The sequence below is a fragment of the Cajanus cajan genome, chromosome 2, assembly GCF_000230855.2.
Source record: "Cajanus cajan strain Asha chromosome 2, NIPB_CcT2T_4, whole genome shotgun sequence".
Lineage (NCBI taxonomy): Eukaryota > Viridiplantae > Streptophyta > Magnoliopsida > Fabales > Fabaceae > Cajanus > Cajanus cajan.
This window is the reverse complement of record NC_138518.1, coordinates 70,021,623-70,040,668: the sequence shown is the minus strand read 5'-3', so window position 1 is coordinate 70,040,668 and position 19,046 is coordinate 70,021,623. Positions and strand designations below refer to the sequence as shown.

Genomic DNA, 19,046 nt, shown 5'->3' with positions numbered 1-19,046 from the left:
AAATAATCTTTCAACATTGTTTGATTTCAATAATGTTTTATATTCCATCATAATTTAATGTCTTAAAATATTTTAATCAATTGATCATTTCAACCGATTGTATTCAGATTTTGTGCTTTGTCATTTCATTGTTGGACTCGCCTTTTATGCTTTTGAGCGCGTATACACGTGATTGTTGGTTCGGTGTTACCTCGATATTGCTCGTTTTCACGAGAAGAAATTTGTGATTCGACCCACGAATTGAAAACCATCAATCTTATATATATGGTTGTGTGTTTATTGATCAATTGATTTTGTATGCGGTGCCTTTAGCCATTTTTTGTCCTATGCATTTATATGCCATATCAATCATAAAAAGGATTCATAGAAAAAGAAACATGTATCATATAGGGTTACTTTTACTCCACATCCATTTTTCACGAAAAGTTACTTCCAAAATCGGATAAAAACCAATAAGGGTTGGGAATTATTATGCCAGTGGCTTTCTTCAGAAATAAAAGTTGCATGGCATTTGCCTCATTAGAAAAAAGAAAGGCAATTCTTCCTATTTAAACTATATAATATAATAATGATTAAAAAAAGAAAAAAGTATGTCTCTCTTGACGTTTTTTTCAAAACTACATCACAAATTTTAAAATTCGTATTTTGTTTTTAGGATAGGACACTGAATTTTTATTCGTTCACTGAAAAAAGGAATATTGAACTCGTAATTAATTATTAAGAATAGCTATTGTTTCTTTTAGTTATTCCATTCATCATGCTGATTTAAGTAGAAAGGGTTCAAAATCCTTTAAATATATAAAATTGGGTACGACTTTAAGATATATATTAAAATGTACTATTAGGTTATTAGGAAATGTTCTTAAGGACACATATGAGAGTAGAATTTGGAAGAAAAAGAGTACACGTATATATATATATATATATATATATATATATATATATATATTTCATGTAAGGAATGTATATTATGATAATAATATTTTAATGAGAGAACAAAAATGAGGGATCTTAATCTTTAAATTAAAATAAATTTAAATTAAAGAATTATAAATAAATAAAAATTATTATATAGTATTATCATTATAATTATTTCTATTATTATTGTCTTCATCATTACAATTAACATCATCGTCTCACCATCATTACTATTATTATTATCATCACTAACATTAATAACTCTAATGATAATAATAATAATAGTGATAGTAGCACTAAGGGTCAGTTCTCTTGTATCATTGAGAAAAGTTTAGTTATCTCAAGAAAAAATGTCATAAAATTTATATATATTATTATTAATTTACTTCCTATATGCGTTAAACACTCTAATACTTAATTGAGTAAAATTTTACTAATTTGATAAGGTATATCATATGCATGCCTAATATAATATAATGTCGTTGGTGATATATACAGGCCTGAACACTGAGCTAAATTCTCTAACATAGGACTTAAAGCTTCTCATAAATAGTTATATCCTATTTTGATGTAGTAACAAGGTAGCTTTATTATAGGCAATGAAAAATGGTAAACATCCAAAAGTATTAGCCGAATAAGGTGCCGAACCGCTTTAAAATGAGCACTTGTCAGTTCAATGAATTATAAAATATTAATAAATTAATTAGTTTTAATTTTTAAAATTTCCCCTTTTTCCAAATGTGCCCCTTCCCTTACATTTACAATAATCGATTATTCTAGAAAGTGCTCTCTGGAGTAATCGATTATCCTGCAAAATAATTGATTATTCTATTCTTGAGTGATTTTCAAAATTCTTGAAGAACAAAATAATCGATTATCCTTAAAAATAATCGATTATCTGGGTCTAAAAATTTTAAAAAAATGGTTCTCACATTTAGAAACTAACAGAGAGAAGAATCCAAGTGATATTGTGAAAAATTTGTGAAATACTTTTGATCTTTGTGATCCTCTTAGATAGTTTTCTTTGTGAAACCAAGAAGTAAAATACCTTGTGAAATGCTTTGAGAGGAATCATCATCATCACTACATTCTTGAAAAGAGGAATTAAGATTAGTCAAGAATTCACAGTCTGATTTGTTCAGTTTCCAGGTGAATTCGTTCCTTAAATCTCTTTGTGTATTGTGGTAAAAATCTTGAGTAAGTTTCTCAAGTGATAAGGAATTTTTGTAGTGAGTTTCTACAAGAAGTGCTTTCTTGGGTGCAAGAAAGGGTCTATCTTGTGTGTTGAAGTGTGTGCATGTGTGGTATGCTTGTAAAACTTCTTCATTGAGATAGTTGAACAAATCTTGATCAAGTTATGATTGAGGATTGAATGTAGGTCACATATGTGGAGTGGCTGAACCAAGATAAAACACTTTGCACTCTTCTCATCCTTATCTCTTACATTGAACAATCTTTAATTGAATGTTAAAATGACTAGTCTTGATTAATATGCTTGTATGATTACAATGGTTTAAACTGGAACACAAGCACTGCATATAAATTATTTTTTAAACTGATTCAATAAAGATTAATCAAGAAATTATATAGGAGTCATTCTATATACTAAGAGGTTCAATATATTTCATTGGAAATTGATTTTAGAAAAGTTTTAAAGAAATTAAGATCTTTAAACTCTGATAAATTTTTTAAGTGTCATTAAATCAAATTCACTTCCTTCTTGGATTGAACCATTCTTTTTTATCAGGATTAACAAACTTGATAAGGGGGCATTGAGAAAAAGTTGTTTAAAGGTTTGATGGTTGGCAAGGATTAGGTCGAAATTAACATTTTTCATTATGTGAACAATACAAATTTTATGGGAGAGACAACTTATAGCTATATAATTATTATCAAGTGTATTTTAAGATGCTTTGAGTTGGCATCCCGGTTGAAAATCAACTTCGGTAAGAGCAATGTAGGGGCAATCGAAGTAGATCAGAACTATCTGGAGAATTAGCGTAAATGTTCAATTACAAACTTCTTCAATTGCCATTTATCTATTTGGGTGTACCTATTTCTGCAAATCCAAAGGAAAATTGAAACTTGGAAGCCTATCATCAACAAGATTAAGAAGAAGCTTGCCTCCTAGAAACATAAAACATTATCGATGGCTGGGAGGGTTTGTTCGATCAATTTAGTTCTAGCTTCCTTGCCAATTTTCTACATGTCCTTCTTCAAAATGCCAAGACTGATAGAAAAAATTGTGGCAATTTAGAGGAGGTTCTTGTGGTGTTGTAAAATGGGAGTAGTAAAAGTTTCCTATGTGAGTTGGGACAAAATATCCCAACCAAACATGTATTGGGGCTTGGGAGTGAAGAATACTGTTGATTTCAACATCACTTTCTTGGCAAAATGGAGGTAGAATCTTTTTCATCAACTTGATACTCTATGGGGGAAAGTGTTAAGATCAAAGTATGGCGAATGGTATAATTTGTGTGCTGGTACTGTGAATGGTAAAGCATCAATATGGTGGTGTGATTTAAGTAAAGTATGTGGTGGAGATAACGAGGATAAGTAGTTAGAAGATTTAGTGAGCTAGCAATTAGGAGAAGGGAGACAAACCAGATTTTGGTTAGATAATTGGGCTTGTTTAGAATGCCTAGCATTGCATCACCCTAGGATGTTCCTAGATTCCAAACAAAAACATGACTCAATTGCTAGCATGGAAAAATGAATCAATGACAGATGGATCTAGGACCTAAAGTGGCTTAGGGACTGGTTTGAATGGGAGAATAGTCTAGAAAAATCATTTCAATTGTTAATTACTAATTCTTCTATTCGAAAAGATAAGGCTAACTCCCGGGTATGGCCGCTCGAACAAACTATGGTCATCATGGTAAAATTCGCATACAGGTATATTAATTTAGTTGCAAAGGTTTGAGACTCGGGTGGAAGATAATTTTTTTAAAAATATGGAAGCTTAAGGTCCCTCAAAAGGTTATGATTTTCATGTGGAGATTATTCCACAATGAAATATCAACGGTAGAGAACCTGTTGAGAAGAAATGTGGTTCTGGTTCAACAACAAAGGTTATGTTTTTTTTTTTTTTTTTCAAATAAAAAAAAGAAACTATTTCACATATTTTCTCTACATGCAACATGGTGGACAAAGTGTGGAAGGAGTGTCTTACAAGGTTAAACTATCTTGCAACCTTACCTCAATGTGTTGAACAACACTTTTTCTTTATACCATCTCCCTTTAATACAATTTTAGAGGTGGAAAACCGGTGTGTAATTTGGTGTGCTACGACTTGGACTATTTGAAGGCATAGAAACCTCTGTAGCTTTAAAGGAGGTCTATTAGTAAGAGATAAACTTATGAAAGATATTCTTTTCACCTCATGGTACTAGCTAGATATGTTGCAAAAACAATTCCCTTACTCCTTCTGCCAAAGGTGGTGTCTCAATCAAGGTCTTTACCTACTTAAACATGACTTGTAGATGTGATTTTGTTTGCGGTTATTAGCTAGAAGATAGAAACTATTGGTGGGGATTTGAATGGGGGGAGGAGGATGTACACTTTTTTTATGTCAAATCAAATTGATCATATTATGCAGCTAACAAATGACAAATAAAAACAAGATTTTGCAGTAACCTCTATTAAGTTGGTGAACCACTATTGCAACACATAATTGGAAGCAACTTCAAAAATATTGCACTAAATTTCCTTTCATTTTATTGCACAAGTTTTGGGCCCTTTGGATATGTTGATTGATTACAAATGGTTGGGGACATAAATTAACTCCCTGATTTCTAGTTTCCTATATTGATAGAAGAATTGCAAGAATAAGGGATATATATGTACTTGCATCTAATTATGTTTGTTTAGTAGGGGTTGGGAATGATTAGTTGGCTATCCTCTATTTACTCTACCAAAATATAAATACACTATAACCAATTGTGTCATTGGTTTTGTTGCTGTCTATTGCACTTTAGTGGTATAATGATATGTATATAAGTTTTGGTATCCCTTATACCAGTTTAATATATCTCTTATTTGTTGTCCAAAAAAAATATAACCTTATGAGCTACAAAGAGTTTAGGACATAACCCCTAACACTAATGATGAGATAATTAACATTATATGATATGCGAGAACAGAACACATAACGATATTTACATATATTAACATGTTGACAAAAATGAAAATAAAATGTTTAAGCATGTTACTAACCTTGAATTGCAATAACATGGGTGGGTGTGTCCATGAAGGGCATAAATTAGAGTTTTTTTTTTTTTTTACTGAATACCATAAATTAGAGATGCTAAGAAACACATAGAGGATGAAAAATCAATGCTAAAGTGCAAAGAAACATAAAAACATGCAAACAAAAGAATAATCAAAAAAGATAAAATACATTTAGAGCGTACAAAGAATAAGATATAATCCTGCTCAATCCTGGTAGATAACACAAGAACATGATTCCAATGGGTTTGAAACTCTCAAGCTTGCAGTGTAGGAAGTTCAATCAAACATACTACATGTTAATGGGGAGACTTATACGACAAAACAGCCTGGTCAAAAGTCCATCAAAGAAAAGTGCTCCTAGCAAGGCATGGAATGTGAATTTTGTTAAAAAGGTTGATCGTTATTGGTTTGTTGACATAATGATCAATGTGAAATTCCCTCAACCTGAATTAAGAAGAAACTTTCAATGAGAATAGAGCGCGATGGAAGACTCAAACATGAATAAGAAAACAATTCATGAGCCATAGACCAATTAGCATATAGTGCTCTAGCAAGGCATCAACATCATACGAATCATCTCTCTACAAGGGTTTATAAAACCAGCTCGTGATTTAGACACGATGGCAGCAAAGAATTAGTCACAGAAATTTAAAATAGACTGCCTTGAAGACTCAACTGCTTCAAATAAAATATATAGCAGAATCTGTAAGGTACTACTGCTATCTCTCCATTGTATCATACTAACATTCTAGATAGTGATTAGTGGTATATTGTGGCACATTAATTGAGATGTTCACTAGAATACTGGCTTCATGCATGATTGCTTACTTAAACGCTCATGTGCATGTCTTAACTCTTAAAAGCCATAACTAAGCTATAATGATCAGTTATGTACATGTTCTGTTGTTGATATAAGACTATTCCATATTTGTTCGAAAATATCTTCATCGGATCTTATGTTGCCTCCATGTGCCCATTATACTGCTACATCAAGAATATCTATCGCATTTTGTAGAAAATTCAAATATATTTAAATTGGTGTTAGGTCCATGATCTACATTTATCCAAACTCTAAAATGCTCTATTTCATAACAAGCTGTTTAACATCCAAAGGCGGACATTAAAAATAGAGTACAACACAAGTTCTGCAATTTCAATTTCTAATTATACTGTCAACAATAATAAGAACAGAATTTTATGTGATAGAAGTTTCCTAATGCTGGAGAATGGGGGACTCACAAGTTCTTCTACTAATGTGGAGAAGAGAATGTATGAAAAGAACTTCACCCCTTTGGATTCCACTTTCTCATATTTTCTTTCCCCAGAAGTATACATATAGAATAATGAATCTAGTGAAGTGAAAAAGGAACAATAAATAAACCTTGGTTCTATGTTTCTAAAAACTAATTAGATCAGGAAGAGGTTGAGTGTGAGCAGGAATATAAGGCACGATGCTATATGATTCCACAAAAGGGTTGGTTGCGATGCCAGTAGCCTTTGCACCATTAGAGACACAATGCATTCCTTTAGCACCGGCCATTATAACATCATCATCAAACACCTCCCATTGGTGAGTGATCACAGTCATCAAACCATTCTCTGACTCCTTCTGGGGCGAAAAGTTTGCAAGGGAAGAAGAACAATCTCTCAATACAATAGCCTTGTCCTCATCATTGGCCACACCATTACCCTTGTTGGTAGAGGTACCACTGATTATCCTCTCAAGATCTTGAATATCCTCCATGGAAATTCTTTCAACCTTAGGGCACTGAGAGGCATTGAGGACCCCAATATCCTTACAAAAGTCAAAGAACAAAGACAACTCCTCCCCTTGAATGGCTGCTTTCTGCAGAATCTTGAGGCCAATGCTCGCTTCCACCCTCCCACCTACTTCATATATCCTCATCAAAACCTTGGCTATCCTGTTGCAAAACTTACTATACACACCAAAAACCTCAACTATAACACAATCCATAGCTTCAAGAATAAGACCAATATTCAGGTTCTCATTCCGGGGCCTGATCTGAAGAAGCATGTCAATCAACCCTTGCAGCTTTTGCAATTTCTCAAGCTCTTCCATCAACGTCTCCACCACCTCCACCTCCTTGTCATTCTTCTTCTGTTTGGACTTAAACTCGGAGGACACAAACGCTGACCTTTGATCCAAATACGCAAAATAGCCACGAACGAATGTGTTGAAGCTCCAAGCCTTTGCGGGGCTCAAATGGCCATCGGAGAAGTTTGATAGGTCAAAGGGTAACCTCCCCATGCGTTGCACCGCAGGGATGTCACAGCAGAAAACGCCATGAATGAGCATCAAGCCTTTAAGCGCCACAACCCAGCTTCGAGTCTTTTGCATGCGCATGGAGAGAGCCCATATGAGAGGTTTCAGGTACAAGGGTGAGGTTCTTAGCCATTGGAACACTCTCTGCATGTTCTTCATGTCTATGTGGTGATTGTCATGGCTCGTGGCCTTGATTATCACCGTTTCCAAATCAGGGTTATGGAATGGACCTTTTCGCGAGAATTTTGCAACCCATATGCTGTTCCTGTCCTTGATGGCTCCACTGGCCTTCTCCCATACCCTCATTTTTATTGATTTAATTTTGATCTTTGTAAAACAAAGGTGATGGGTCGATGGTTGTGAAAAATGAAAAATTAACAAAGGTCAGGCTAGGTTAGGTTTAGGTTAGGTTAGGTTAGGGTGATGGTGGTGAATGGCTACGGTGTTTTTTGTTCACCACCTTCAACCTTCCCTTCTGTTTTCTCTCGTTGAAAACTTGTATTAGTTTTATTTTGTTTGCAGATTTGGTATGTCGTTGTGCTCTGTTGATTGCGTGTGGTTGGGACGTGTGGATAATGGTGGCAACAACGCAAACACAGAGGGTTTCAGGTTAATTAGTTTTGTCCAACGAAGATACGTGGCATGCATGATGATGACGTATTTTTTGGTGGAATCCGTCAAGGTTGTTATCTTAATCATGTGTCAGGTGAAAACTAGCTTTGTTTCCTAATCAGATGAGTTGTCATGCGTTCTTAAATTGTAGATCCTATTGTGCCAGAAGGAATTTGTTTGTCATTCATGCTTGTCCCGTTGCCAAGTCTTAACATTTGGCGTCGTTTAAGTGTTTTTAATGGAATATAATATATATATATATATATATATATATATATATATATATATATATATATATATATATATATATATGTATATTTATAGGAGATTCGAGACAGATGTATCAAGTGAGAGGTATTCTTTGTGAGAGTATGTAGCTCTGAGGACTAACGAGTTAATCTAGGGAAACTGAAGATAGGAATTCTAATGAGGGGGCTATTAGTGTTTTTACGTTTAAGATAAGTAGTATATGCACTCATCCAATGACAAACTTATAGTAAGTTTGTTCATTTTTAGTGTTTATCATAATCAATGTAAAAAATCATTTTAAAGACGGTTTTTTAATTAGCTGATGGTATAATATTTTGAATTCAATATACATAGAAATTAAACTTGTACTTTCAGGTCAAGAGCTAGAGTTATATAATGTTTAACAAAGTAAGTAAAAGATTATAATACTATATTTATCTATCACCTTTTTAAAAAAAATTACTAAATTAATGAATATATATTGAAACTAAAACTATTTTATTCTCGTTCTTAAATATTCTTTGAGGTTGGGCAGGATACCATCTCCTCATTTGTTTATTTTTTCAAATAAAAATTATATAAAGTGAGATATTCAGGGATTGATCATGTTATTAAATTATATCACGAATTATCAAAATTAAAATATAAAAATTATATAACTTAAGTAACTTGTAATTTTGAAATTAGTCCATACAGATAACTTAACTAAGATTTCCTCATACAGATAACTTAACTAAGATTTCCTCTCCCTATGCAAGTAAATATTTGGTCATAAAAAGCTTAGCACTGCATTAGTAATAGATCCAAAAATTTTAAATAGTATGTAGCGGAAATATTTATATATAAATTTGTAATAATAAATATATAATTTCTCATTTTTTAAAATAAAAATATGTTTTAATTATTGTTTATGAGATTTCATATTCTAAAAATATGGAATGATTTTCTCATTTTCAACATCTTCAAAATTATTTTTCTTTATATAAATAACAAAACAATCATTTAACCATTCATTTCTCACATTAAAACTTTGTCTTTTTCTTTTAAATATATAAAAAATATAATATGAATTTAGATAAATTATCATCTTTTGACTAAGTTTACTTAACTATAATTAACATAACACATATGCATACATATACACATATGAATTTGTTAATTTACAACTACTTATTTTTTTTAAAATGAGTAAATTAGCAAGTTACATCTATATGCATTTCAAAAAATATTACAATAATAATATGTTAATATGCTCCTTTAAAAAAAAAAAAGAGGATATATGTTAACAAACTCTATATATATCCAATAACTTACATCCATTTATTTTAAAAAAAAAAATTAAGTTAAAACATTTTTTAAAGATATATATATATATATATATATATATATATATATATATATATATATATATATATATATATATATATATATATATATATATATATATATAGGGGAATGCTAATGCACTCCCACCTATTTTTTAGTGGGAATATGTTAGCAACTTATACCAAAATTTTAGGACAAAAAAACCAGTGTTTTAAAACCCGGACCGACCCGGCCGGTCGGACTGGTTGGACCGGGAATCGGTGGTCCAGCCGGTTCGAATCTGAAGTTAGATCGGTTATGCAGTCGACCCGTTTCAAACCGGATTGAACCGGTCAATTTTTCGGTTCAACCGGTGAATCGGTGGGTCAAACCGGTTCAACCACTTTTTTTTTTAATTTTTTTAAGGGACCATAAATCACAAAAATAATAATGAAAATTGAATCTCTTAATGAAAAAGCAAGGAGTCTTATCAATGACTACTTGTTCTAATATATTTGTTTTCAATATATACAACTTAAATAACTTTTATAATATATTATTAATTTTAAATTATATATTTAATAATGCAATATCTATGTAAATATTACATATATTATTTTGTGATATTAATTGCAAGCATATTATATATGTACATATTATTTATATTTTTAATTTGTATTAATATACCGTTTAACATGTAATTTTTTTTATGTATTTTTTTACAAAATAAAAAAAAATTAAATAAGATAGAAAAAATGAAATTTAAAATAAGATATGAATTTATTAAAATTTATAAGTATAAAATATATTTAATATAAATATTTTTTAATAAAAATCGAGTCATGCGGTTCAACTAGTGACCCACCGTTTCAACCTTTGACCCGCTGACCCAGTACCTTAACCGGTTCGATGACCGGTCCGATTTTTAAAACTATGAAAAAAACCACTTATTTCTTTTGATTTGGTTAATTTGTATAAAAGATATTATAGTAATTTAATTTAATTTAAATGAAAATAAAATATTTTCTCTCTCTTATTAACTTCACATTTTAAGTCATTTATCTCTCCTATTAAATTCCTTCTCCTACTCATTTCTCTTTCCTATTAAATTCTTTCTCTAACATATTTATCTCTCTCCTATTAAATTCCTTCTTTAACTCATTTCTCTCTCATCTCTCATTATGTCTCTCCCTTTTTCTCTCTTTTTTTTTGGTAAAGTCTCCCTTTTTCTCTGAACAAATAAAAATTAATTAATTAGAAAAAATAAATGAATTAGAGAATGAAATTAATAAGAGAGAGAAAATATTTTATTTTTATTTAAAATTAAATTAAATTACTATAATATCCTTTGTACGAATTAACCAAATCAAAATAAATGAGTGGTTTTTTTGTCCTAAATTTTTGTGTAGGTTGTTAACATACTCCCACTAAAAAATAGGTGGGAGTACATTAGCATTCCTCATATATATATATACATATATCAAAAATGATATATTAATTTAACTGTTTTTTTTTATAACATAAAACATAAAAATAAAAAAATACTTAATTTTTAACATATAAGTAGTATATTTTAGTATAAAATATATAGAAAATAACATAAAAAATTTAGTGGGAGTATTTATCCTCACTTGCACTGCGCTATATATGCCAGGAAAATGCGGGGACCCACGAGGAGGGAGGAAAGGTATATGCATTCGCAAAATCACAGGATGAACATGATATTGATAACACATAGTTCAAAAGCTTAGTGGTTGATGAATCAAAAAAAGCTTAATTAGTGGTTGGAAAAATTTGGTTGCTTCTCTCTGTCAGGACATTCTATGCCAAATTATATGAAACCTATAGATTTTCCCAAAAACCGAATTTGGACATGTAATGTTAACGAAGTTTGCTGATCTTGTCCTGGCGGAAAAATATGGCTACACTTTGGTCTGTGAACTTAAGGTGCAAATTAATGTTGGTTCTAAATTTCTTATTGTTGGCTTCCTTGTGAGGGGCTTCTAGTGTTGAAAACTATGTAAGTTATGCTCATAAGGCCGAGACTAATTCTTTTTTTAGATGTAGTGACCATTAAAGTAGGTTTTACATCTTTTTATAAAGTTTAATATATATATATATATAGTTAATCACCTATATATTGTCAGTGTAAAGGTTTTTTACACCGACAACTAATTATATCTTTTAATTGTATCATGTTACTGTTAAAAGTAAATATGTTTACAGTGACACAATTAAAAGATACAATTGATTGCCGGTATAAAAAAACTTATACTAAAAAATTTTACACCGGTAGATGATTAATTTATATATATATATATATATATATATATATATATATATATATATATATATATATATATGTATATGTACATGATCAGGACTCGACTCTTTTGATAATGTATAAGAATTTAATTATAATTCTATACCATCTGTGTTGGGCTTTTAGTGATTTTCTTCATAAAAGCCAAACTTGATATGATCATGTGTGGGGTATAAGATGCTAGGATATTGAGTAGTAGAGGATATTCCATTGAGGTAGGAGACAAGTGGAGTGACTGAACAACTTAATTTTTTTCACTTCTTATTTGAAAGAAGTGATTCGAAACTGTGCGCTGACACTAGTGTGACATGTGTGTAGAGAGAAATTAATTATTAGGTGATTTTAAATTACTTAATCTTTAATTAATTTCTACATGATATATAATTAAATTTTATTATTTTTTAAAATTAAAAATTTTAAATATATGATATATAATAATTGGTTGAAGTGGCACTACCTAATCAAGTTTTTATCCTATCATTTTATATATTTTCATCCACTCATGTATGGTCATCAAGTCTCTGATATTTATAGTTCTTTTGTCACTATTTTCTTAGAAAACAATCCATACGAATTATAGCAATGCTTTCTTTTTTCTGGACAGATATAGCAATGTTTTTTAGGAAATTAAAGACCTTAACTATTAGGTGAGAAGATTAATAAGAATATTTGGCAGAGTGTATGACCTAAATTACATTAAGATTAGGTTAGGCTGAACTTATTTACTAAAAATAGTTTGACTAATACTTTTTTAAAACTCTATTTAGTTAAAAAAATTATTGTTTAAGATCATTTGAAAGAGCTTTTTGACCAAAGAAGATAGTCAATAATAATAATAATAATGAATTAAAATTTTATCGATCAATAGTTTATTTAAATGTTTAATTAAACTTGTTAACTTACACAAGTTTAAATTTATTAACCTATTTAGAGGTAGGATTTTTAACTTATTTAAAAGGTCTTACTACAAAGTAAATTTTTAGTACAAATCAAACTTTAAAAAATCAGATGGAGCCATAAAATAGAACCTATATTAAATAAATAGATAAATTTAAAATTTTATTAATTTGTAAAATCAAACACGAGGAAGTCCTAGCTACCTCTAATTGAATTAAGAGGATTGAGATGAGTGATATTCTTAATACACACAAGATTTAAATATAATTTTGTCATGTTAAAATAATGAACAAATATACCGATATTATAAAAGAATTTTATATTATCATTCAATTATAAATAAATATATATGTTATTTGTAATTTTTATAAAAATAATTTCAAATATTATATTAATATTAATTTTTAATTGATTGATAATGTAATTTTTCTATATTAATGGTGCAGAACAACTAAACTTTAAATTTTAATTTAAGAGAATTTAATATTTGGAAAAAATTCTCTCATTGTATTGAATACTCAGCCTTCCCTATTACAATAATGGCTTCAAATGTGAGATTTAAAAAATAAAATCATTTTTTTTTTTAAAAAAAAAAAGGAGAGGAAGAAAAGGAGAGAAAAACTAATCGTACATACTATTTTTATTTAATTTTAGAAGGGAAAACATTAGTACAAGATCGAAAAAGTTTTCGTATTCCCCCACAATTAAATTAAGTGGTGCATGGTTTGAATGTGGACTAGGAATCATGTGAAGGGTAGGGTGGTCCCTAGGACCACTCTAAAGTCCCAGAGTCCCCAAATAGCCTTTTCATTTCTTGTGGCGAAGCTCAATACAATTGGTCTTTCAAACGGCAGTGCAGGGTTTTGAGTTTAAGAAGTGTTATTAATTTTATTATTTTCCTAGGGCATAGTTTCTCGAGATACGAATATCTATCTATTCAAGAGGCCCGTCTCATCTAATAGATATTTTTCTATACATACTTAAAAAAAATATAATTATCTATCAATTAATGTACACTACATAGGTGGTGCTATCTAGGATTTATTTATTTAATGAAAATGGGCATAGGGCGTGTGGGCGTGGTGGTGACACACTCCACCTTGTCGAGCTTTGAGGTTGTTTTTTGATTTCTGGGTGTATCTATCTTTTTGGGGTCTTTAAAATGGCCTCAAAGTGGCAGAGCATATGGGCTTTGGAAGAGTCGTTGTAGGACTCAGTTTTGTTCCCTCCACTCCTGCCCTCTCCCCATCTTTTCACTCAGTCTCTTGTTTCCTATGTTTATTTTGTCCCTTTTATGTCACCTTTTGGGCCTAATGTGTCCAACACAAACAATATATATATATATATATCGTATTGAATAATTCCATCATTTACATTGTCCCTAGCTCATATATTGTCCATTATTCATTATATTCCCAGTAATTTCACTCTTGAAGATTCCTCCAGCTAGACAGCTTCAAGATTTTATTATGGTAGTCCTCCAATTTTTTATTTTTTATTTTTGGTTTATATGTCCTCTACACAAGATTATTTTGCTTGAGTGGGAAACATTCATGTTATGATGAAATTATTTATTGTAACTATATTCTTTTTAATATATGTAAAACTCAAATCAAGATCTGACTCGAGCATGAAGCTTCCTAGCCACCTATTTCTAAGTTAATATAATATTCACAATTTTATTAGTATTTAGGTTTAAGCGCACATATTTTGTCACCTAAATTTTATGATTTTGCAAATTTTATCACTAATCAACTTTCAAATTTGGATATTTAAATACATAACTTTTATTTTTTATTTTTATATTTTGTCACATTATTAATTAACTATTTGATAACATTAGTTAATTATTTGATAATGTTAGTTGATTATTAACATGATATAACATGACACATTATTATTTATAAGCCACATTATTAATTTACTTGATTAATCGACATATCATATCAATAATCAATAAAAAAATGCTAGATATTCAATTATTAAAGTGATAATATATTTATTTTGAAAGTTGAGTAATAAATATATAATTTCAAAATTGAGTGGCAAAACTATTAAAATCATGAAAATTAATGTGAAATTAAGTATAATATTTATTAAATAAATAATAAATAATATTTTTTATGCATTAATAATGTATCTATTCTTTAGTGACTTAGTACACTCATATATATAATAAGTTGGTAGAAAACCCTATAATCTACGATAAAAGTTTTGCCCCCAACAAGTTACGTGATAATCATTTGGCTTGAAGTTAAAAGAAATTGACTAGATTTTTGCTTGGTAAGGATGATGTTATCACCTTACTTTTGCTCAAAAAGCCCTAACCTGCGGCTTAACAAAGCTACGACAGACAACTTTTCTCGGTTTTGATGTTTCTCATTCCTAGCTCCATTATTTAACGTCAATCAAAACATAACATCAAGATTTTAAAAAACGTCAATAACAATGAAGAATCTGTAATCAAGAATTTGCCCCTTAATCATTGAATAATATAACAAAACATGACAAATAGGCGACGCGCTCTCACAAGCCCGTACAAGAGCCGAACAATATTTTAGCATTATAATCATTTTATTAAACCACATTTAAAATAAACAAAAGCGTCCATACATGTACTAGTTCGTCTTAACTAAGATCAAAGAAAAGTTATACTATTCATTATTCTCATTCAATTCAGTTAAATAAAATTGGACCTAAATCTAATAACATGAAGTAATCAAATTTTAAATATTAGGATGAAAAAAATATGCAAACAATCTCAAAATAGAAAATTTATTTCATGGTCCGGAATAAGATCCCGATCAATTTTTACATTACATACACGTAGTCAAGTTTGATAGACATACAGCACACTTAAACCAAATAATAATTTCTCCTCAAAATGGGATGGATAAAAAGAGTTAAAGAAAGTAATAAATGTACAAATCATGTAATGAGAAAAGACATATAGATAAAAGAAAATGAGGTGGAAAGAAATGGTAGAGAAAATGAGATGTTTGGATGTAGTTACTAATCACAATATATGGAAAACTAAGTTGGTATTAGGAGCTGCTGCATATCTTCCCCACCAGTTCCACCTTATCCTTGTAATAATTATATAATATAGTGGCATGGTACAATTAAAGTACATAACAAAATGATTTCAGCATCCTAAATTTATACATACACACAATGGAAAAGTATTATTATTACGCATGCATGTATATATATGTAAAATGTAGCTTTTCCATTGAAACTGTTACATGCTACGAGATGTTACATCGAAATAAACGAACGGCTACTTCAAAAGTGTGAAGACTAAAGTGATGGCAATGACGCGATATTTTTGCTTTCGGCTCTCGCTTTCTCTTTCTCCACACCTCATTTTCTAAGCTTTCATCTTTTCTATTTACAATGGGGTGTAACTTCGCAGCAAGCACAAAATCTGTTGGTTATTTCCTTCCAGCAAAATCCAAGTAAAGCAGAAAGTGTGTGTGGGGAGAGAGAGAGAGAAAGAGAGAGGATACCAACATTTTCAACCAAACTACACTGTTACCCTTCTTAAAAAGCAACAAAGAATTACAATTCATTAGGCCGAGTAAAATAAGATGGGTTCTCTATAAGTAAGATTTGAAATTATAATTTTTTAGATAAAAAAAATTGAATAAGAGACACCACTAAAAATATTTAACCAAATTCTTTTGACAAATATTAATTATTAGTACAATTAGTGAATATTTCATATTAATAATACCATTATAAAAAAAAAATAACAAAGCAGAATAAAAAGGCATGCCTCTGATTCGCCAAGAGACAAGGACCCATGTAAAATTAAAAAAAAATAAAGAAAGCAAAAGGTAATAATTTGAAAAGCAATAGCAAAATCCTAATGGGAATCTTTCTTCGTATTCAACTGTTCATGGTGATCCCACATTGCCACCTCTCTCTCTCTCTTTCTCTCTCATCCTGCTCCATTCCTCCTTTTTATGCTGTCTTTCTCTTTTGATATCTTTTCCTCTTTCTCTCTCTCGCTCTCACAGACACAAACACACACAACAGACAGACAAACCAACATTTTCTCAGCTTCTGGCATGACCTCATATGTTCATGGGATTTTCATGCGGGGATCATTTTGTAAGTGCTCTCAAACCTTCTTTCTCTCTCCAACACACTCACTCATAAAATGGTTAATTGGAGAGTGTGTCAATAGAGAAGAATCTTTGCTCTTTTTTATTTTCTCCTTCTATTCTTGTAAACGTAGCAGCATGTGGTGCTTACGAGAGATTTGTAAATTTTAGGACGAAAAAGAGAGCCAGTTTCCCTTGATAGATGAGACCAGTGCAACACAACAACAAAACAGCATCATCATGGAAGTGAATCATCTTCAAGGGGTTGATAAAAACACTGATTTCTGTCCAGTTGAACACCCTATGGAGCCACCAGATGAAGATCGTCCAGTGAAATGCCCAATGCCCGAGTCTTCTGTCATCAATGTAAGCATATATATGTTATCAGTGGTTTAGTTATCTACTTATCTTATTATGATGGCATGGCAAACAGGTTTTTTGCATGGTAAAGAAAAAAAATAATGCAGCTTCGTTTTTTATCTTTGCTTTATGCCCATGTTCATGATATGTGTTGTTTCCTTATTTCTGCATTTGTCTTCTTCTTGTATTCACATGAGGGTCTCTTGCTAGCAAAGGGACCGACATGTAAAGTTTCAGGAGATGTACTTTTTTATAGACCGTATATATAATAGCAAGAATTTGATATACTACACATATTACTAACATGTTTTAGCCTGCAATTCTTATATTGTCCTACTGGACTAGGGGTACAGCCTTCAGAGCTTCTCTTTCTTGTTCTAAATTATACATCATTCAGATGTGGATGATGACTTTTTAGGGTGTAGTACAGCGTAGAAAATCACTCAGCACAAAAAACTTTTGAAAGAAAAAAAGTATATATACGACTTGAATCTCAGTGCCATGCATTTGAAAGAACTAGTATACAATCATATTGTATTTCTCATCTAGGTATTCGTCAAGGTATTTGGATTTTATTAAATAATTCTACATCCTAAAAAACATATTATCATTTCCCTTAACATCTTAAACCATTAGGATTCACATCTTGATGAGGAATTTGAGTAATATACACGATATGATGCTAGATTTTAACTTTACTGTTTTTATTGTACGCAAAAAAAAATAAAAAAATCTCTTAATATCCTACAAGGTAAGTAATAAATAAAAATAAAATATACTTAATATCTTAAAAAATAAGAAAAAAAACATAAAATATCTTTTTTTCATTTAGTAAATAGATTTCATAGGAAGATATTGTATAAAGATTTAAAATTATTCAAACAATTAATATTTGAAGCTAATTAAATTAATATAATAAGAACCAACGAATATTGACAACTAATTACTGGTCTGTATGGAAAATAGAAGGGAAAAAGGAAGAACCAGAGTTTTTCCCTCTTCATCTTTGGTTCCAGTGATTGATCCAAAGGCCTTCAGAAAACCCAGTGTAGAAAGAGTACTTCAATGCATTCTGATGCTCAACCTGGAGTTGAGGGAAGAAACTGACATCCACATGACTTTTGCAGGACGACAGGATGCATGAAAAAAGGTTTGCAGAAAGCTTAAGGAAGAGAGGAGAGACAGCCGGGGTCATGGCAAACGGTGAAAGAACCACCATCATGGACGCAGAGCCTCCAGCTCGAGGAGTTCGAAAGCGGCATCACACCCTCACACACGAAGGAGGAGACCTTGTGATGACTCCATTAATGAGAATGCCACCTCTCCCTCCCCTACCATCCCAGAATATCACCATCTTTCAGGTGCTTCAGCAGTTGGATAAGTTTGAGTCTTAACAAAGAAATAAATTCCATCACAACATTTCATGTAACCAGGGATGCATTTTGATTATAAGCTGAGTGAGCTGAATAGGACAAGACAAAAAGCTTTGGAGCATCAAGACCCCAAGTCGTCAAAAAAGTGTATCTCACGTTTTCTACTAAATCAAGATATTTTTATACTTTCTGCAAATGTGCATATTACACAATTTGTCGTGCAGAGACATGTTGGATAAAATACTTGAGGTAAAAAATTGATGTCCCCAACTAGGCACGTCAATAATTGCATGTCAAGTGCTCTACTTAAAATTTCAAAACCTACTTAACTACGACCCATCAAAATGAGTGGAGTGAATTTCATATAGATCAAACGCACTTGTCCA

The 19,046-nt window shown here is 30.8% G+C and overlaps 2 protein-coding genes across 3 annotated transcripts; one reads left to right on the top strand and one right to left on the bottom strand.

The window, feature by feature from the left end:
• Nucleotides 1-5,296: 5,296 nt before the first annotated feature.
• LOC109804755 (putative clathrin assembly protein At1g25240) lies at nt 5,297-8,024 on the bottom strand. 2 transcript variants are annotated; one of them, XR_014431749.1, is made up of 2 exons: nt 6,388-8,023; nt 5,297-5,592 (listed from the first exon to the last, which is right to left on the bottom strand). XR_014431749.1 is itself a non-coding variant. In XM_083068871.1 (2 exons), exon 1 carries the CDS (start codon nt 7,736-7,738, stop codon nt 6,545-6,547), a length of 1,194 nt encoding a protein of 397 aa, XP_082924997.1. In that variant the 5' UTR covers nt 7,739-8,024; the 3' UTR covers nt 5,297-5,592; nt 6,530-6,544. The 2 variants fall into 2 exon arrangements, 1 of the variants encoding a protein (XP_082924997.1); XM_083068871.1 differs by having other exon boundaries at nt 6,530-8,024.
• An 8,581-nt stretch (nt 8,025-16,605) lies between these two features.
• Nucleotides 16,606-18,856, top strand: LOC109804966 (uncharacterized). Its single transcript, XM_020366895.3, has 3 exons — nt 16,606-16,934; nt 17,099-17,293; nt 18,415-18,856. The coding sequence occupies exons 1-3, from the start codon at nt 16,902-16,904 to the stop codon at nt 18,679-18,681; spliced, it is 495 nt and encodes a 164-aa protein (XP_020222484.1). The 5' UTR covers nt 16,606-16,901; the 3' UTR covers nt 18,682-18,856.
• Nucleotides 18,857-19,046: the final 190 nt, after the last annotated feature.

Coding starts and splice junctions, on each gene's coding strand:
- LOC109804966 (XM_020366895.3), top strand. CDS start 16,902: ATGTTCATGGGATTTTCATGCGGGGATCATTTT. Junction 16,935..17,098: donor TTTCATGCGGGGATCATTTT/GTAAGTGCTCTC, acceptor TGTAAATTTTAG/GACGAAAAAGAGAGCCAGTT. Junction 17,294..18,414: donor CCGAGTCTTCTGTCATCAAT/GTAAGCATATAT, acceptor TGACTTTTGCAG/GACGACAGGATGCATGAAAA.
- LOC109804755 (XM_083068871.1), bottom strand. CDS start 7,738: ATGAGGGTATGGGAGAAGGCCAGTGGAGCCATCAAGGACAGGAACAGC.